General features: G+C 63.0%; 1 protein-coding gene across 3 annotated transcripts in view; it reads left to right on the top strand.

The window, feature by feature from the left end:
* The first annotated feature begins 371 nt into the window (after positions 1 to 371).
* The window catches only part of NIBAN2 (niban apoptosis regulator 2), a 31562-nt gene continuing 11703 nt past the window's right edge, over positions 372 to 20230 (top strand). For all 3 annotated transcript variants that reach the window (XM_063410226.1, XM_063410224.1, XM_063410223.1), the window contains exons 1-5: positions 372 to 1560; positions 15452 to 15582; positions 18767 to 18895; positions 18979 to 19084; positions 19936 to 20103. In XM_063410226.1, the coding sequence (XP_063266296.1) occupies positions 1506 to 1560; positions 15452 to 15582; positions 18767 to 18895; positions 18979 to 19084; positions 19936 to 20103 (589 nt within the window). In that variant the 5' untranslated portion in view covers positions 372 to 1505. The remainder of the gene's footprint in view (positions 1561 to 15451; positions 15583 to 18766; positions 18896 to 18978; positions 19085 to 19935; positions 20104 to 20230) is intronic.

Raw genomic sequence — 20230 nt, 5'->3', positions numbered from 1 at the left:
GGCATTCCTGCGGGGAGAGGGCGGTGGGACAAATGCAGGTGGCACCTGAGTTCCAGCTGATGTCCTGATGTTTTTTGGCCGCGTGGGGCGAGTTCGGCTCCGGCAGAGCTTGGCACGGGCGCACCGCGTCCCTCCCTGCCCGAAAAGGAGGATTTTTTGCTCTCATGGCATCCCCCCGGCACGGCGAGGGGCGGCAGCCGCCGGTGTCCCCCGGGGACAGCAGCAGCGGGCGGGGAGGGCTGCGCGCATCCTGTGCCCCCAGCCCAGCCCCGCGGCGGCCAAGGGCGGCTATTTCAGGAGGATAAACAGGATGCCTCGCTCCAGCCCGGCCACTTCCAACCCTCCCTCCCACCGCTCCCGGGTAAACAAGGCCAGCCCAGGAAAAGGCTCCTGGAGCCGTTTCCACGCTGGCTGCCCCACACCGAGCCAAGCAGCCGAGCCCAGCTGAGCCCGGCCCCAGCTTCCAGAGGTCTTGGGAGCATCCAGGGCGATCCCAAGGCTGCATCCACCTCGGCCTGCCCGGAGCCGCCCTGCAGCTGGGAACAGCTTGAACTTCACGGTCACGCCACCACGTCCTCCTTCCTCCTCCTCCTCCTCTTCCTCCCTCGGTCACACCCCGCGCTGCTGGCGGTGCCCGCGCTCCGGGAATGACGGCGGCGAGGCCTTTCCTGCCTGCGGATCGTGCCCGGGCAGCGCCGCAGGATCCTGGGAGCGCAGTTTCCGCCTGTTGCGCTGGGGAAAGGAGCGGCAGCGGCAGCAAGAGGAAGGAGGAGCTTTTCCACCGCTTCCTCCACTCCGCGGCTCCAGCTGCTTCCTCCCTGGCTGGGTCCGAGGAGGCTCTGCGGGATCGCGGGCGCAGTCCCGGTTTTGGTGTCCCAGCCCGAGTGTGCCCTGCTCTCCCTGCCTCACCCGGGAGATGCCAGCCCCCATCCCGGGACAGCTCCCGCTCCCACACCTGCGGCTGGGGCGGGCTTTAAACCAACCCAAGCGTTCCCATCCCGTTCTCCGGGGGGCTGGGGAGGGCGCGGGGCCCCTCGCCGTGCCCGCTGCCCGCCGGCTCCCACGCCCGCTCTCCGCTTTGGCACCAAGGTCAAGGCTGGCGGGGCGTGGGCGCAGGTAGGACGGAGCCCGGGTGTCGCAAGGCCGGTGCCAGCTCGGAGCCGGTTTTCCCGCTGGGAGCGCGGGGGGGAAACCCGGCACTGCCCAGCCCCCGGCTGGGGGGCACGGCCCCCTCCTCCATCCTGCCCATCCCCCCCGCCGGCAATTAGCGCAGCTAATTACCCGGCGGGGGGACACTCGCAGCCTCTCCCCGAGGCCGGGGGCGGCGGGCGGGACGCGGGGCGGTGCGGGAGGAGTGGCCGGGGGGGCCCGTGGGGCGCCGCGCTGCCGGGCCGCCCCGAGCGCTGCCTTCCTCCTCCTCCTCCTCCTTCTCCTCCTCCTTGTCCCTCTTCCCTCCTCCTCCCGCCGCTCCTCCCGCCGCCCGGCCCGGCCCGGCTCCGCTCGCCATGGGAGATGTGGTCTCCACGCACCTGGACGAGGCTCGCCGCCAGCACATCGCGGGTGAGCCCCCGGCGCGCCCCCGCTCCGCTCACCCCGCCGGGATCCCCCCTATATCCCTCCCGCAATCCCTTCGGGAACCCCCCGCTCAGTCTTCCCGGGACCCCCACGCCTGCTCTTCCCCTCTTTAGAGAGCGAGAGTTCTTTAAACTTCTGAATTTTGAGTTTCCCCGTGGTTTTGCCTCGGCACAGCTCGGGGAGGGGGGGTCCCCGAGGTGACTGTGTGCCCCCCAAATGAAAGGCTGGGTTGTGCCGGGGGTGTTTGTGTTGGCGGCGGGGCTCGGGCACCCCTCGGGCTGCGGGGAGGGGAGAGGCGAGCTGGGCTCCGGGGGATGCTGGACGCCGGGTCCAGCGCAGGGACAGCGCTGTCAGCACGGGGACTGCTTGGCTGGCTGGCAGACGGATCTCATCCCCATTGAGAGTGCTTAGGAACCCCCCCTCAGAGGTTCTGGGGCGGAGGGAAGGGCTGGCTGCACCCCTGGCTGCCGGCAGGCAGGGCACAGCAGTGGCCCCGCCAGCTCCGGGGTGACAATGCGGTCATTGAGAGCCCGTCTGGCCCGCGGCGGCAGCGCCTCGCCCCTGGCACAGGATGTCTGGCCAGGGAGCGCGGGGTTACGGCTCTGCACGGCACGGACCGCCTGAAGCCGTGTCTGGGGGCTCGGGGCGGCTCACTGGGGTCTGTGGTGACACTCCTGACCCCTGGAAGTGGGGTCACCCCTCCGCGGCGGTGCTGGGCTCCCCGAGCCACTTTGCGTCACTCGTGATGCGGCTCCGCGGGGCTTCTGAGCGGGCAGGACGTGACCTCCGAGCCCTTTCGTGCCCCGGCTTTGGTTTCAGCTCCCCGGGCTGGCAAAAGCCCGACTCCAGCGGCTGCAGCCACCCCCGCGGCCGCAGAGCCGCGCCTGGGCGGGTGTCACAGCCGAGGGTGGCTCCGAGCTGGACCTTGCGCGTCCCGCCGGCAGCTCAAGGGCTGGGGAGCGCCGATGTTTTGGAGGTGACTCCGCCGTATCGCTCCTCTGTAGCGGCCATAAAGCCGCGGGAGTGGCTCTGAAGTCCTTTTGTCCCCGAGGGCTCTGGGGGAAAAGCTGCTGCCGGCAGAGCTGCCGTGGGGCTGGCACACGGACGCGGTGTCTCGCCGTGCAGCCCATCCGCCCTGCCAGGCCCCATCCTGGCAGGAATGCTTACGTGGTATGCGGCTCAGCAGGACGCCAGCAGGTTTCGGAGCTTTGAAGGAGAGCTTGGAACTCGCTCTGGGGTTTTCATCTTGCATTAGTTAGAGCTCAGCCCGCCTGATCCGCGGGGCTGCACCGGGTCGGGGCTGCCTGTGGCGAGTTTGGATCCGGAGCACATCCCGAATTTCTCTGTAACTCGCTGGTTGTCTGTGCAGAGACAGCTCCCTGTGCAAGCCCCAGTGATGCTAATCCTGAAGAATAACAAGGAGAAGCCTGGCTGGGTTTCCTGTGCGGGAATCTCTGCTGGATCAGGGATTGGGTGTTTGCAAGGCCAGGCTGGAGGGTTGCACCCTGGCAGGGGCTGAGCTCTTACCCCAGGGTGGGATTTAACCCATGCTTGGGGACTGCAGAGAGCTTTTCACGGGAAAAAAAGTTTTCATGGGAAAAAGATTTCATGAGGAAAAAAAGATTCCTGTGGAATAGGATTATGGAGACCGGGCTGGGACATGTCCCGTGCCATGCTGGGGTGAGTAGGGGACACACACCTGTACTGGGGCACCTTCCTGGGAGAGACTGGGGCAAGCTGGGCTGCTGGAGCACCCCTCTGCTCCTGCCAGGGCTCCTGGCTGGCTGAGGAGCCCCCGGAGCTGGGAGGGGCTGGATCCCAGCAGACAAGGCACGACTTGCTGTCAGGCATGCAAAGCAACGTGGCGGGGAAAACTCCGGGTTTTCCTGCCTAGCTCGGCCTGTTCCCCCCTGCTGCTGCTGCTGGAGGGGTCCAGCCCTTCTCCAAGCAGCTTTGCCCAGTTGTCCTCCCAAATTTGGGCGTTTGGATTTGCTGCCCAAGCCACTGTGACCCCTGGGTGCTGCAGGGACAGGAGCTCTTTAGGCTTGGCAGTGCCTCCCGAGGCTGCAGCCCCTTAGACCAGCAGGGAGGGCCTGGCCCAGACCTGTGCCCCTCCTGGGAATGGTATAAAGGCAGGAGGGAGGTGGGCAAAGCCCTGCCATGCCCACAGTGCCCAGGCTGGGGAGGTCCCATGCCCTGCCCCATTTGCTGGTGGCTGTGTGAGGCTCATGCCAACATCTCCCAGAAGCCATGAGCCACCCACGTGTGACTTGGGTGGCTCAGGACCAGGCTCTTTCCTCCCACTGGTGGGGAAGGCAGTCCCAGAGGCAGCTCCCTGCCAGCACTGGGGGTGCTGGGGCTGGCAGGGCAGCCAGGTGTGATCACAGCTGCTGGCAGAGCTCCTGCATTCCGTTCTGCAGGGTCTCTGTGGCTGGTGCTTCCTCCTGCCACCCTGGTTTGGACATCTCCCTGCCTGACTCATCCAGTTTGTTTGTCAACACCCTTCGGCTGCCCTCCTCCTCCTCCCCTTCCTCCCAGATGTGGGCTGGGAGTTGCTTCCAAGCTGTTTTGTGGGCTGGAGCAGGGACTGGCTCATTCTCCTTGTGCAAGGATGCCCAGCGTGGGCACCATCACCTGGGCACACGAGGGTGGCAGGGATGGGGTGTCCTGGGAAACCAGGATGTCACCGGGTCCTCTGGAGTTTTACACAGTGTCCTCTCATGTTCAGGGCAATGGGTGCTCTCAGCATGGGGCTGGATGAAGCTCTTCCTTCATGCTGGAATCGCTCCTTCCCTGGGGCATCCCATGGAGACCTTCTCCTGGGGGCTGAGGTGAAGCGTGGCTGGCAGGACCTGGCTGGCTCTGAGTGGAGCTGCTGGTCCTGAGCCCAGGGGTGCCAGCACCCAGGGATGCAGCAGGAGCTCCTGGGTGCCATCCCAGGTGAATGGCAGAGCCCAGGGATGCAGCAGGAGCTCCTGGGTGCCATCCTGGGTGAGTGGCAGAGCCCAGGGATGCAGCAGGAGCTCCTGGGTGCCATCCCAGGTGAGTGGCAGAGCCCAGGGATGCAGCAGGAGCTCCTGGGTGCCATCCTGGGTGAATGGCAGAGCCCAGGGATGCAGCAGGAGCTCCTGGGTGCCATCCTGGGTGAGTGGCAGAGCCCAGGGATGCAGCAGGAGCTCCTGGATGCCATCCCAGGTGAGTGGCAGAGCCCAGGGATGCAGCAGGAGCTGCCGGGTGTCTCCACGGCCAGAGGGATGTGGGGGTGGGTGGCAGCAGAGGGAGGGTCCCTGGGAGCTCACACCTCGCTCTGGCATCTCCGGGGAGTCGCCAGCCCGTTAATTATGGAGTGGAGCAGCTGCTAATTTCAGGGTAGGACTTCCACAGGCACCAGCCCACGCAGAGGTGGCAGAGGTGACACCGAGCCTCATCCCTGGGGCTGGGCCTGCAGCCTCCCTGCTCAACGAGCCTTGTGGGGCATCGGTGTCTGCATATCCCTGATCCGGGATGGGATGGTATAGGGTGGGCTGGGGTGGGGTGGGCTGCAGGGCCGGCTCCAGAGGTGCCTGGCAAACACCAGAAGGCACCAGGCAGTTCTGGCACCAGGCTGTGCCGTGCCCCAGGGATGGAGGCTGTGGCAGCAGGAGGAGGTTCTCTGTGGCTTCCCCAAGCGTGACTCTCATTTCCCAGCCCTTGCCGCAGCTCAGCTCCAGCCGGTGTGGGAGGTGGAGGCTGCCGGGCTCTGGGGTTGGTGTTGAGGCTGCAGCCCTCGCCCTGCCCCGGGGGCAGCCGTGCAGGGAGGCTCCGAGGGCTCGGCGCTGCAGCGTGGAGTGGTTTCTCCCAGTGAAATGTGTGTCTTTCATCGCCAAATAAATAACTCCCCTGGCATGTCAGGGCTCCCTGCCAGCGGCGAGGGCTGGTTCTGGCAAGCCGGGGCTTTACCTGCAGCCGTCGTGTCGGGGCAGGGGCTCCCTCCCAGCCAGCCTGTCGGGGCAGGGACACGCTCCGGTGGCCTTCCCACGTGTGCGGCCGTGGGAGCCCTCCGGCTCTGCTCAGCCCCGGGGCACAGCCTGCCTCCCCTCGGGGAGGGCTTTCCCTGCCTCCCCCAGCCGCGGTTTAGCCAGAGGCCTGGGCTGCAGCGAGCTGGGGCACGCAGGGAGGGGATTCCTGCTCTGCCTGGGAGCAGCAGGGCTGGGACAGGAGGAGCAGAGCCAGGATGGCAGCTCAGAACTCTCCTCGGGCCAGCTCAGGGACAGAAAAGCACCCCCAGACCAGGACACCTCCATGGCAGTGTCAGACACCCCGAAAGCCACTGCAGGGACACAGCCAGGAGCTGGCATTTCCCAAGCCTTTGCCTCCCCTCCTCCCCAGATCACTGCAGAGCTGGCTCAGAGCTCAGAGGGGCTGGGTGCCCCTTGGCACAGCCCCTGTCAGCCCCAGCCCACCCTCCTGGGACTGCCAGGCTCCTGTGCCTCCAAGCCTTCCTGCAGGAAGCAGGGCTGGAGGCATCCAGGGATGTTTATCCGCAGGCACTTGATGGGGCCAGGTATGAAGGCAGGTGAGGACAAACTCTGCAGGACCTGCTGTGCCCCTGCAGGACCCAGCTCTGCTCCCACCACCCACTTTGTGGGGGATGTCACCTCATCCTGGGGCTGCAGCCCCCACAGCCCATCTGCTGAGGCCCCCAGGCAGGGGCTGTGCCCCCTCCCCAGCCCCTGGGTGCCCTTGGAGCCTTGTCCCATGCCTGGCCGTGCCTGCAGTGGCTCCATGGAGAGCCCAAGGCCGGGGCCAGGAGGGCAGGAAGGGGCAGAGCAGAGCAGCTCGTTGCTTCCTCCCAGTCTCTTGGACCGGCAGGGGAGGAAGGAATAAAACTCCACCTTTTCCCCCTTTTCAAAGGGAAAGAGCAGCGACATTTGACACAGGTCCCTGCACTGGTAGAGCACAGTGCCCTTCTCTGTGCCTTCCTGCCCTTTGCCATGGCCTCCTGCCCTTCTTTGTCCCTTCTGCCCTTCCCTGGCAGGGATCTCTCTGGGGGATTCCTCTTGGGAACTCGGACCCCTTCACTAGGGGAGTCCCTGGATGGGACATTCCCACACGGCAGCACAGATGGGACACTGCCCTGGAGGTGACACAGGGCCTGGGGCAGGATGTCACCCATCTCCCGCTGTGCTGGTGGCTCCTGGGGCACAGGACACCTGTCCTGGCTTCCTTTCCCCTTCTGCCAGCTCTGCTCAGCCCCTTGAGAGGTTTTCCTGCATGAAGAGCTGTGCCCAAAGCTGTGGTGAGCCAGCTTCCAGACCCCAAAGTTGTGGTGGTTCAGCATCCTGAGGGGAGGAGCTGGACACAGGAGCGTCCCCAGCAGCAGCTCCAGGACAGGTTCAGGTCTGTTTTCTTCAAATCCCTCTTGGTTGGGTTGTTTTCTTTATATGCACATAAAAATCTTTGTTTGGTGTCCTGCCCTGGGGCTGGATTGGGTTTCCCACTGGCACTGTCCAGCCGGGCACAGGGACAGTGTGCCAGCTTCAGCTCCTCTCCCTGGGGCTGGGCACGAGGGGACGCAAGGGAAGCGGCTCCAGGGGACATCTCCGAGCAAGGATCACCCACCCCCGGCTGCCCCCAGTGCAGGAGACGCCCGAGTTTGCTCTGTCCCCTTTGCCTGGGGACCTCAGCTCCCTGTGCCCAGCTTGCAGGGGCTGCCGGCTGTGGCTGCCTGTGCACGGCCCAGCCCGGCGGGATTGCGCCATCCCCGCGGGATGCAATGCAATGCTGCCCGATGGCTGGATGCATTGCTGCCCGATCTGTGGATGCATTGCTGCCCGATGGCTGGATGCATTACTGCCCGGCCGGTGAATGCAGTGCTGCCTGGCCAGTGGATGCAGTGCTGCCTGGCCGTGGATGCAGTGCTGCACGGCCGGTGGATGCATTGCTGCCCGATCAGTGGATGCAGTGCTGCCCGGCCGGTGAATGCAGTGCTGCCTGGCCATGGATGCAGTGCTGCCCGGCCAGTGCCAGGGGATCACCCGGGCCTTATCTGGGCACAGCTGGGGCTGGGTCCCACCATGCTGTGGGCAGAGCCAGACGGGTGGCAGCTCTTCTCCACCCTGTGCGGGTGCTGGTGGCACCCAGAAGGACAAGGGACGTGTGTGGTGATGTGGTTGCAGCCAGGATGAGGGCAGTGGGTGCTGCTCTAGCTCGGGGTTTGGGGTTCAGCTTGAGCCAAGCCCCCTACAGGGATGCTCCATCCTCCCACAGCCACCTGCCCGGCCATGGGACATTTCCTGGCAGTGCTGGGACTGTGATCACCTCTGCTGGTGGCTCGAGCCTGGTCCCTGTGCCTGCTGTCAGTGGCACCCCGGGCTGGGGTGGCTTTAACCCGGCTGTGCCCCATGGCCTTGGAGCAGTGCCCCAAAGGCTGCTCCAAGGGGAAAGGGAGCTTGCAGGTTGGATGGGGGCAGGGATCTCCTCCTCCCCGTCCCTCGGAGGCGTTCGGGCAGGGAGGCTCCAGCGCAGCCCCGAGCCGCAGGAAGGCCCCGCTGCTGTTTGTTATTCCCGGCCGCATTCCTCGCACGCAGCAGCCCCGCGCTGCCCCGTTCCCGGGACGCAGCGGGACAGCGGCACCCACGGCACGGGAAAACAGCCACGGCACGGGAAAACAGCCACGGCACGGGAAAACAGCCCTGCAGCACCTGCCATCATCCCTGCCCTGCCGGGCTGGGGCTGACCCCGAGCCACGGCCGGGGCTGCTGCAGGGGCTGAGCCCGGCTCACGGGGGGATCGGGGGGCAGGAGCACGGTGTCCGAAGAGGCAGCAGAAGGTGTCCAAAGTTGCCATGAGGGTGGTTCTCTCAGTGTTTTTCAGCTGTTCGGAGGTCGAGGGGCTGCTGCGGAATGTGCTGCTCCGTTTGCAGCCCCGTGGTTGGCTCCAGAGCCTGGCAGGGCCGCGGGAGCACGGCGGGGTCCTGGCAGGTTGGATGGGTTGGGAGGGCAGCGGCGTTGTGCAGGCAGGGCGAGGTGCTGGGAGATGGGCTGGGCGCTCCAGGGTGGGCACAGAGCCCCCGGAGCTCCCCCGGGGTCCCACCTGGCCGGGGGACACCGCAGGGGACGGGGCCACCCCTGGGAGAGCCGTGTCCCCGGCGGGTGCCCCAGCCCTGCGCTGGCACCACGGGCGCTTCTGACTCATCCGGGGGCAGAGCCCGGCACGGCACAGGCACGGCCAGAGAGGATGAACCGGTTCAGGCCCGGCCCCAGCTGGTTCCTCCGGCGAGGCTCCGCTGCCTCATCGCTCCCGCAGCCCACCCTCGCCACCGCGGCTGAGTCACAGGGCAGCCGGCTCGGGGGAGGCACCGCGGGCTCCCTTCCCACCCCCACCGCCCTTCCCAGCTGCTTTCGGGCAGGATTTTCAGTTCTGAGAATGTTCCCGCTGGATTTTGGAGCGTTGCTGGATCCCTGGTGCTGAGCAGTGCCTCAGAGCAGCCTCTGCTCCCCGCTGCTGCCAGCCGAGCTCAGTCCCAGTCCTGAGAGCAGCCCCGAGCACCCCGGGGTGGGCTTGGGTGGGCTCGTGTGAAGGGTGCATTTGAGTTCAAGGTCAGATGGGAAACTCTCCCAGTTTTTGGTCTCCCCACTTTGCTTTCCCTGTTCCAGCCTCTCCTGGTTTGGCTGAGAGGGGGAAACGCAGAGATCTGCTGGGTCAGCCCCCGGGTTTTGCTGTTCTCGGGAACAAAACCTCCTCCAGCCCCTTCTCTGTGCCGGTGCCCCCGGAGGAGGAACTGGTGCCCGACTTCCCCCGGCGCTGGCATCTCCCTCCCCTGGATGCTCGGCCGGGCTGAGTCAGGCCCCTGTGAAGGAGTTTGTGTTTCTGGGTGGAAATGAGCTCACATTCAGATTCCTAAACCCTGAACTGCCGGCTGGGGCTTAACCCTTTGGGTGCCCCCGTTGGCTCTGCAGGATTCCTGTGCCCCGTGGGCAGTGGCACTGTCCCTTGTGCTGGCTGTCACTGCCCTGCTGCTGCTCAGCCTGCCTGGAGCCATCTCCTGCTGCCAAATTGCCCAAACTCGCGCTGGGAATGGGAGGGGATGAGCCAGGACAGCCCATGGTCGTGGCTCCTCATGTCTGGGTGCTGCTCAGGGCTTGTCCCTGTCAATGCCACCGTGGTGGTTGTCCCTGTCAGTGCCACTGGTCTCGGGCTGCTGGGAGCCTGTGCTCCCTCCAGCAGCCTGGCCTCGCTCACTAATCATTTACGGGCTAAATTAGTAATTAACTCCTCCCCCAGCAGCCTTGGCAAACTGGCCAGGCAGCACTCACTGCCCAGGGGTCACCTGTCCCTCCGTGTCACAGGCCACCACCTCCGTGGCACAGAGGTCCCTCTGTGTCACCAGGGCAGGGACCCCCGACCAAGGGACGTGAGGACGTGGCCCCCCTGTGTCTGCTCCTGCCCTGCCCTGCGAGCACACCCCTGGCACTGTCCCCTGGCTGGGCTGGCAGGGGGGCACAGGACACGGCGTGGGGCCGGCTGAGCTGGCCTGAGTGTGCCTGTCCCACAGGGCTGGGACAGGAGCCAGGCCAGGCTCTGCCCCCCAGCCCGGGGGTTCTGCTTCACTGAGCTGGTTTGGCCTTCTGGTTTTCCTGAATTTTTTCTGGACCAAGAGGAAAATTCCCTGCCTGGGCTGAGGCATCCCTGTGGCATCCACAGGGATTGGGCACCCTGCTCCAGCCCCTGCTGTCATCCCACTGCTGGGACAGTGGAAGGTGTCCCTGCCTGTGGCAGTGGGTGGAATGGGATGAGCTTTGAGGTCCCTTCCAACCCAAAGCAATCTGTTATTGCATGATTCCATGATTCCATGATTCTGCATCATCCCAGGGGCCTGCTGAGGAGGGCTGGGATCCCAAAGGCACCGCAGCCCCCGGGCAGATGTGAGAGGACACGGGAGGGCTGTGGGTGCAGACAGGATGTGGCCTTGGAGGAGGATGTGGATGACTGTTCCCTTTGGGATCACCCTCCGAGGGGGTGTGTGAGCACACGTGTGTGGGTGTGCATGTGGGAGAGCAGCAGGTCCTGTGGAGACCTCAGAGCCCCTCCAGGGCCTGCAGGGGCCAAAGGGAAGCCAGAGAGGGGCTTTAGTCAGGAACTGTAGTGACAGGACAAGGGGGAATGGCTCCAAACCGAAAAAGGAAAATTAGGTGGGATATTGGGCAGGAATTGTTCCCTGGGAGGGTGGGCAGGCCCTGGCACAGGGTGCCCAGAGCAGCTGTGGCTGCCCCTGGATCCCTGGCAGTGCCCAAGGCCAGGCTGGACATTGGGGCTGGGAGCAGCCTGGGACAGTGGAGGTGTGGCTGGGGTGGCAGGGGTGGCACTGGACGAGCTGTGAGGTCCTTCCAACCCAAACCATTCCCTGATTCTCTGTTGGTGGCTGTGCCTGTGCTGCTGCCTCAGCCCCACAGCTCTGCTCCCACTGCCTGATGGCCAAACCCTGGGGACACACCTGGGCTGAGCCACGTCCCTGTCCCCATCAGGCTCTGTCCCACCAGGGACACAGCACACAGCACCCCCCGATACCCCTGTAGGTCCTGGGTGTGTTGAGCTGAGCAAGAACGAGGAGAAGGAGGAAGGACAAGGCAATTTTGGAGCCAACCTGTGCAGGACTGACCTCCCTGCGGCTGGATCTGCTGACGGGGCTGCCCACAGCCTGGGCTATTTACAGCAGCACTCCCATTTTCACATGATCTCAAGGGCAATGAGGAAAACGAGCTCCGGACACACACACTGGTGTGGAAGGGCTCTCCATGAGCCTGGGGCTGTGGGATGGGTTCCTGCAGCTCTGCTCTTCCCACTGTGGTGAAACAACCTGCAGGCAGCAAACACAGCAGCTGCAGAGAAGAGCAAGGTCCAGGCTGGGCTCTGGATCAGAGCTGCAGCTCCTGGATTGGTTTTTCCCCCCCCTCTCAGAGCTGGGGCTGGCTCTGGTCTTATGGGAGGTCTGGATCAGAGCCTTGGGATGTGTCCGTGTTGGAGGGAGTCCAGAGGAGGCCACGGAGCTTCTCCAAGGGCTGGAGCCCCTCTGCTCTGGAGCCAGGCTGGGAGAGCTGGGGGTGCTCATCTGGAGAGGAGAAGGCTCCAGGGAGAGATCAGAGCCCCTGCCAGGGCCTAAAGGGGCTCCAGGAGAGCTGGAGAGGGACTGGGGACAAGGGATGGAGGGACAGGACACAGGGAATGGCTTCCACTGCCAGAGGGCAGGGATGGATGGGAGATTGGGCAGGAATTGTTCCCTGTGAGGGTGGGCAGGCCCTGGCACAGGGTGCCCAGAGCAGCTGTGGCTGCCCCTGGATCCCTGGCAGTGCCCAAGGCCAGGCTGGACATTGGGGCTGGAGCAGCCTGGGACAGTGGGAGGTGTCCCTGCCATGGCAGGGATGGGATGAGATGAGGTTTAAGGTCCCTTCGAGTCCAGGCCAATCTGTGGTTCTGTGTGTGGAGCTGATTAAGATGCTGGAGATGCTTCCAAGGGCAGGACACAGCCGGCCCAGGCTGCTGGACCAGCTGGGACAGTTTGCCTTTGGAATCCTGAAGGCAAAATCACCTCCTGCCCTGGCTCAGAGGGACCAAGAGCCAGCCAGGGCTGCCCTGGCCGGGCGGTGACCTCTGAGGGCTGCACCTGCCCCTGGGGCACCGACTGCTCCGGGGCTGTGCCCTGGCCGTGGCCCTGCCCGTCACCCTGGGCTCGGTGACAGCTGCGGTGGCACCACGGCTCAGGGGTTGAGCAGCAGAGGAGTCTCCTCTCCCTCCCCTCCCTCCCCTCCCTTCTGGTTTCAGCCGCATCAGCCTCGGGCTCTGAGGTCCTTGGGTGTCACCTGGGACAGGGACAGGGACAGGGACAGGGACAGGGACAGGGACAGACCTGTGCTGCCCTGCGCTGTCCCTGTGTCCTTGCAGGGCCACCTGCCCTGCTCTGCCCACTGTGATGTCCCAGCAGGGCAGGGGGGCCCTGGGGACCCGGCAGGGAGGGCTGGGAGTTGTTGTGGCCTGGCTGAACCCTGTCCTTGCTGCCAGCATCCCACCCTGCTCAGGGTTTGGGTGCCCGGAGCCCTGTGTGTGCCCTCTGGGCTGTGCAGCCCCCTCATCTCCGTCCTGCTGGGGCCACCACGTGTGCCTGAGTCATGGGCAGGCAGGAGGGAGCTGCAGGCTGGGCACAGAGCAGCTCTGTGGCCAGAGGGGCTGGCACAGGACCCTGCTGAGCCTGGAACCCCACGGTGGTTCCCGCTGCCAGCGGGACGTGCCAGGGCCTGCGCCAGCCCGGCCACCCTGGGTGTGACAGGGACTGGGTGGTGGCACGGGGAGGGCGTGGGTGCTGCTCAGAGCAGTCCCAGAGCAAACACAGGCATTGGGAAACACCATGGGCGGGTGCTTGGGGACACCCGGCCCTGGGAGGGCCCCGCGGGGGCTCCTGTTTGCCACAGTGGGGGTGTCTGAGCCCACACCCGGGGGGGTTGGCTGTGGGGGCCCTTCCCTCCTTTTCCATGACAGAGGGGCTCAGGTGAGGGTCTGAGGACAGGTGACAATCCAGAGGGGCTGTGACAATCTAGGGGGCTGTGACAATTTGGGGGGCTGTGACAATTTGGGGGGCTGTGACAATCCAGGGCTGTGACCATCCACAGGGGCTGTGACAATCCAGGGCTGTGACCATCCAGGGGGCTGTGACAATCCAGGGGGCTGTGACCTCTGTCCCCAGACCCCCCCAGCTCTTGGCTGGATGTTCAGCCAAAGGTGCTCATGGAGGGATGCCCACTCGTGGGTGTCTTTGCTGGTGGGGCTGGAGCACAGAACGCTCTCGGCAGCCCTCGGTGCTCCATTGTGCTGGCAGGGAATGCTCCCCACAGCCCCCAGCATTTCAGGGAATCTTTCCTCAGCCTGAGGAAGGATCCAGTGGGCGGCTGAGGCAGTTCCTGAGTGTGACACATCAGCCCTGCAAGGGTGTTCCGGATGTGGGGGGTCAGGACACCCTGTGGCATCGTCAGCGTGGGCTTCACCCTCTGCTCCAGTGCTCCAGCACTAGCATGCGACTCTGATGTCACCTCCTGATCCCCAGAGGCCCCCAGGTCCCTCTTGCTCCCCTGGGCTTGCCACCAGGGCTACCAGGCAGGGAGCATCAGTGGCCCCCCTGTAGCACCCCGGAGAGTCCTGCTGAGCTTGGGTACATTTAGTCACCTCGGATGTTTGACTGCAAGCCTTGTTCCAACCTCTGCAAATAATTGACTTTTGCTTTTCCATTTACTTAAAGCCTCCTAATTGGCCCTGCTGTTAATCAGGGAAGAATGAGTGACTAAGCTGTCTCGCCTGCCCGGGGACTGGGGGCTCCTTTTTTCCCATGAACTGAAAGGAAATGAAACCTCAAAACGCCCTTTTAAATCTCAGCTGTCTGCATGGCTGCCCAGAGCCCTGGCCAAAATCACACAGCTTGGGAGACAGGAATTGCAACAGAGGTGCTGCCTGGACGCCAGGAGAAGAGGCCAAACTCCAGGCTGGGATTCTGTGCTGGGATGAGCTGGGCCGCCTCATCCTGTGCTGTGAATTTGTTAAATTTCCGGGGGTTTTGCCCTGGCACAGCGTGGGGCTGGTCTGCAGTTTGCTCCTGTGGCTGGCAGTGCTGGCATCTCCTCAGGGATGGGTTTTTCCCTCCTTGGGCAACGTTTTCCCCTGGAGCTGCTCATCCCATGGAGATTTGCAGCACCCTGCAGCAAAGCTGCTCCTTGTGCTGCCTTGGCTGCCAGCACAGCCCCAGGCTGGCTCCTGCTGGAGATTTTGGCTCCTGCTGGAGGTTTTGGCTGCTGCCAGGCTGTGCCAAGCCGGCGTGGGGGCTGTTTTGTCTGGGTTCATGCCCCCAGCATCATGCTGGCTCCAGCACTGGGATGCAGAGCCAGGATCCGTCCTCCCATCACCAGCACTCTGGCTAAGCTTGAGCTGTCAGAAATTGTTGGAGGAGACTCAAATTCTTCATTTTTCACAGGCTCTGGGGCAAAGTTGACTGGGGAGTTCAAAGTCGAGGCCCTGTGTGCCAAAAACAGCTTGGGGGGGAGTTGTTTCTCCGGCCTTGGGATGCTTCAGGATGGGGTTCTGGTGTGGGGCTCCCATGTGGAGTGTGGGGCAGGGGTGGGGAGGGTGGGTCAGGGTGTCCAAGGGGCTCCTCTGGCCACAGAGGGGCTGGAAAAGCCCCGTCCCTGCTGCTGGGGGTGGGTTTGCAATGCCCCCACACCTGCATCGAGGGGCTGCTGCCTGTGGGATGGAGGGGATCTCCTCCAGTGGGGGGTGCAGGGGGATACCTGGCAGCTCAGGCTCTCCCAGCACCCTGGACTCATCCCAGACTGGAGTTTGGGGTCCTGGTGGGGGTCCCTGCCTCACATGGGTGAGTTTGGGGGGGTCCAGGCTGTCCTTCCTTCTCACCCCAAGCCTAATCCCAACTGTGCTGTATCACAGGCTGGGAGCCCCTTTGTGGGACGCCCTTTTGGGGGCACAGGGGGGTCAGGGGGGTGTGAGTGATGTTTGGGCTGGGGAATGGGGGCTGCCCCCACTCCCAGCCAGCCGAGGTGGCCAGAGCAGGGCCAGGAGCTGCTCAAGGCTCAGGAAGCCTCGGCACCACCGGAATCAGCTCAATGTCAGGAATTTCCTGCCGGGGAGAGGAATCCATGAAATTAATGTGAAAGGCCAAAAAAAAAGAGATCATCCTGACCCTGAGTCAGGCCTGGGCTGCACAGGGAGGGCGGAAGGCAGCGGGCTCTGCACAAAGGCTGTTCCAGCAGGCAGGAGGGCGATGGGGAGGGCTCTGGTGGGTTCTGAGGGGTTTCACACCCCAGACCCAGCCCGTGCCTAACGTGGCTCTGCTGTCCCCTTGCAGAGAAGACGGGGAAGGTGCTGGGCGAGTTCTGCCGCTGCTACAAGGAGCAGTTTGGAGTCGCTCTCTTCAACAGCGTGCGCTATGAGATCGAGGGCGCGGGGGGCCCGCAGCCCCAGCTGCTGCACCGCAAGGTAAGGGCTGCAACCCCTCATCCAGCTCCTTCCCAGAGCCCAGGCACTCCCCTCTCCCAGTCCCAGCCTGCTGCCTGGAATGTGGCTGGGGCTCTCTGGGGCTCCCTGGTGTGGTTTTCTTTCCCACCCCATGGAAGGAGCACACGGAGCCTGCAGGGCAAGGCTGGCTTTGGATGTCTGTGCCCCACGGCAGGGCTGGCAGCGGCTCAGGGACCCCTCAGTGCCCGGAGAGCCCTGAGCAGATGTGCCAGGCAGTGTCCTCCTGCTCCTGGGTGTGCCTGATGCTCCCACCTGCGCAAATTCCTAGGGAGGAACAGGAAACCCCTGGCAGGTCTGGTAGCTCCCAGTCTGATCTGCAGCAGCCACGTGTCTCTTGCCTGGCTACAGGGATGGGATCTGTGGCTTCTGTAGGAGATCCTGCCTTCCCCTCCCTGCCTTCCCCAAAGGGAGCTGCACCTCATGTGGGGCTGCTCACGAGCTGCCATGGCTTGGGGACCTCCCTGGCACGGTTTTCTTGGCCAGGTTGGTGGAGCTGCTGTCCTTGACAGCAGGAAGAGATGTGACTGCACACAGCCACAGGCTCCTGCTTTTGTCTGGGGCTTAAAGGGGTGGCTCTGCTCAGGAATCTTGGAAATGCCTCCCTGGGCTCAGCCTCAAGCCCTGGGCGCTCACAGCAGTGTCCCTGACCCACCCATGAAGGTGACACCTTGCCCAGGCACCAGGACGTGTCCCATCTCCTCAGGGACCTGCCTGGGGACTGGGTGTGTTAGGAAAAATAAAGGAGTGGAGGTTCCTGGGGAGGAGCAGGGCCCGGTGTCCTCAGCACCCTTGGGTTCCTCACATGCCTTCATTCCCCCTGGGAGGTGCCTCCATCCCCAGGTTGGTTGCTTCATCAAAAAGCTCCAGCAAGCAGCCCAGGAATGTCTGAGGGACAGCAGCGAGGTCAGGAGGTCAGGGACACTGCAAGTCTTGGAAAAACCCCGTGGATAAATAGGAATTTCTCCTGCTCAGTGTCCTGTCTGCTGCCCATCCCCTCCCGGGTCCTGGCAGTGCCACTGGGACATGTCCTGTCTGCTGCCCATCCCCTCCTGGGTCCTGGCAGTGCCACTGGGATGTCCCAATACCCCAGACAACACAACAGTGAGGGATGAGCATCTCCAGCTGCACTTTGTGCCCCCAAACATGCCCCAAAAGGTTGTGGATAGCACAAGGATGGAGGGTGTCATCCTGCCCGGCCTCAGCTGGGATGTGGCACTTGGGGTTTTTAAATGTTTGTTGTTTATTCCCCTTTTTGTGTGAGCTCTGTGGAGCTCGGAGCAGTGACAGTGGTGTGACACTGATGGCCCTCCTAGGCAGAGGGGGACAGCAGGAATGGGGTGTGAAGGATGATTCAGGCACCTGAAATGCCATCAAGATACAACAGCAGTGAGAATGTGGAATGAACACATCTGCCTTTGGTCTCTCCAACAATCCAGAGCTCCTGAAAAGTCATCCCTGACCTCCCCTGTCCCCTGGCCCTGTGACAGGGGTTTGGGCAGCCCAGGGGCTCCCTGGCCCATCCCTGCTGGTCCCAAATATTTGCTGGAGCTGGGAGGAGCCCCCTGGGAGCCTCCCTGGGGTGAGGAGGGTCTATGAGGAGGGGACAGCCGCGCTGGGGCTCCCAGGGTGCTGGTGGCTCTCTGGGGTCCCCAGAGCCGTGTCAGGGCTCAGCCTGGATTTTATTCCTTCATCAGCCAGTCTGTCCATCTGCCTGCCCTGGGCAGAGGTTCTGGAGCCAGTTTAGGAGGGCTCATTCCCCTTGGGTGAGTCACTGGTGGGGACTCCCCAGAGCTGGCACCTCCTTTCTGTCCCCATCCCTGCTGGTGGCCTTGGGGTTCAGTTTTTCATTCCTCCTGCCCCCAGGGCTTGCTTTGGGCTTTCTGTTCCCTCTTCCAAAGGCTTTGGGAAGCAGTGAGGAGCAGTGAGGAGCAGCCAAGCTGCTGTCAGACCTCCCCCAGCTCGAGGAGGTGTGTGTGGTCAGAGCTTGGGGAAGGCAGAGAGGTTCCTGTGAGCCAGGAGAAGGAAAGAGCAGGGAGAAGAGTGGGGAAAGCCCCTCCAGAAGGGTCCTGCTGCTGGGGCAGAGTGGGATCCAAGCCCTGGCTTGTCCTTCCTGGTGGCCACCAAGGTGGAGAGTGGGTGGCCACGGCAGCGGAGGCGGCTGCCGCACGCTCCAGCCCTCACGAGAGCTCTCAGCTCTTGTTTATGTTCCTGGGACCATAAAAATTCCTGGGACAATTCTTGGCTCCCTCAGGCAGGCTGTGCTTGGGATGCTGTAAATGCTGCTGGCCAGAAGGTGCTGGAGAGCCGGGGAGGGGCTGCATAGCCGGGGGGAACGGGGGTGTCCTTGGCCTGTTCTTGTCATGGAATCATGGAATGGTTGGCTTGGAAGGGACCCTAAAATCACCCAGTGCCACCCCTGCCATGGCAGGGACACCTCCCACTGTCCCAGGCTGCTCCAAACCCGTCCAACCTGGCCTTGGGCACTGCCAGGGATCCAGGGGCAGCCACAGCTGCTCTGGGCACCCTGTGCCAGGACCTGCCCGCCCTCCCAGGGAACAATTCCTTCCCAAAATCCATTAAAATCTCTCTTAATTTAAAAAAAGCTGCCAGTGGTCCCAGTGACACCACACAGTGCCTGGTGCTGGGCTCTGTGGGGTGGCTTCTTGCTTTTCCTCTGCCCTGGTCCATCTGGAGACCCTGCTGGGCAGGGCTTGGTTCCTGCCAGCTGCAGATGCCCCTGGCAGGACCTGCTGGCAGCACTGCCACACATCCTCCCCCTGCCCCCAGCCAGGGAAACTGCTGGGGCTGGGAAGAGCAGCTGGAGAGCTCTGCTCCAACCTTCCACTCAGCCAGGGCAGCTGGAGGGGCTCAGCTGAGCTCAGTGTGTCCCAGAGGGGAGATACCGGGGCAGAGGTGTCACCAGAGGTGTCACCAGAGGTGCCACCCCTCGGAGCTTTTCTAGGGCTCTGCCTGTGGTGCCCCTCAAAGCCACACCAATTTTTGGTGCACCAAAATTTGTGGGAGGTATCAGTGGGGACCCCCAGAGAAGAAACACCCACCCAGGCCACCATGGATGGACCTCGCTGAGCCCCCCCAGGGCAGAGCTGTCCCCTCCCTGACCCCCTGTGCTGTCCCTTCCCTGCAGGTTCCACTGGAGAGCCATGTCATCTACTCAGGCAACATCTTCCAGTACATCGAGGAGAACAAGAAGTGGAGGAACCGCTTCTGCGTGGTGCCACACAACTACGGGCTGGTCCTCTACGAGAACTCACTGGTGAGGACGAGCCCCCCTTCCCCCCTCTCCAGTGGGGTCATTCCCCAGGGAAATTCCCCATCCATGCCCATTTCTCTGCTCAGGCCTACGAGCGGGACCTGCCGCCGCGGGTGCTGGTCAACAGTGCTGGCTACAAGGTCCTCACCTCCGTGGAGCAGTACCTGGAGCTGGTCAACAACAGCCTGCCTGGTGAGGACAGCCCCTGGGGACCTTTGGGTGGGTTTGGGGGGGCGGTGTGATCCCTGAGGGCCTTCACAAAGGGGTGATTGTGGGGTGTCGTGTCCTTGGGAACCTTCAGAAAAGGTGATTGTAGGGAGAAGCATTCCCGAGCACCTTCTAGAAAAGGTGGGTTTGGGGTGTAGCATGCATAAAGACCTTCTGGAAGGGGGGTAGTTTTAGGGGGAAAGGAAAGGAAAGGAAAGGAAAGGAAAGGAAAGGAAAGGAAAGGAAAGGAAAGGAAAGGAAAGGAAAGGAAAGGAAAGGAAAAGGAAAGGAAAGGAAAGGAAAGGAAAGGAAAGGAAAGGAAAGGAAAGGAAAGGAAAGGAAAGGAAAGGAAAGGAAAGGAAAGGAAAGGAAAGGAAAGGAAAGGAAAGGAAAGGAAAGGAAAGGAAAGGAAAGGAAAGGAAAGGAAAGGAAAGGAAAGGAAAGGAAAGGAAAGGAAAGGAAAGGAAAGGAAAGGAAAGGAAAGGAAGGAAAGGAAAGGAAAGGAAAGGAAAGGAAAGGAAAGGAAAGGAAAGGAAAGGAAAGGAAAGGAAAGGAAAGGAAAGGAGGCAAATGTGTCCATGGCTCCATGAAAAACACATGATTTTTAATTACTTCTAATTTTACTTTTCAATTTTCATTCTGATCTCCTTTTTGGAAAACAATGAGGCTATTTTTGCATTTTTGGGTTTTTTTTTTTGTTTGGAACAACTTCCAGCAAAGGGCCCTGGGAAGGAGCTGAGGGCTCTGTGTGTCCCTACTGGACACCCCCGACCTTGCAGCTTCCCCCTCCCTGTTCGGCCCCCATCTCCCCTCAAACCACCGGCACTTTTCCGCAGGTGTGACCCCGAAATCCAGGCACTCCCCCATCCTGAAGTGCCCCACGGATTTCCCTCTGATCCTGTGGCACCCCTACGCCCGGCACTATTATTTCTGTGTGATGACGGACAAGGAGCAGGAGAGGTGGCGGGCGGTGTTCCAGGACTGCGTGCGGCACTGCAACGACGGTGAGTGACACCGGGGGACACGCCAGAGCCCTGCTGGGACACAGGGACCCTGCAGGGGCCAGGCTGCGGGCTCTGCGTGGAGGGGATGGTTTGGAGCTCATGAGGAGGAGTTGGGTTCCCAACTGTT

This window comes from Prinia subflava, chromosome 12 (genome assembly GCF_021018805.1).
Source record: "Prinia subflava isolate CZ2003 ecotype Zambia chromosome 12, Cam_Psub_1.2, whole genome shotgun sequence".
In the NCBI taxonomy this organism is placed as follows: Eukaryota; Metazoa; Chordata; class Aves; order Passeriformes; family Cisticolidae; genus Prinia; species Prinia subflava.
This window is presented reverse-complemented; position numbering and strand designations above follow the sequence as displayed.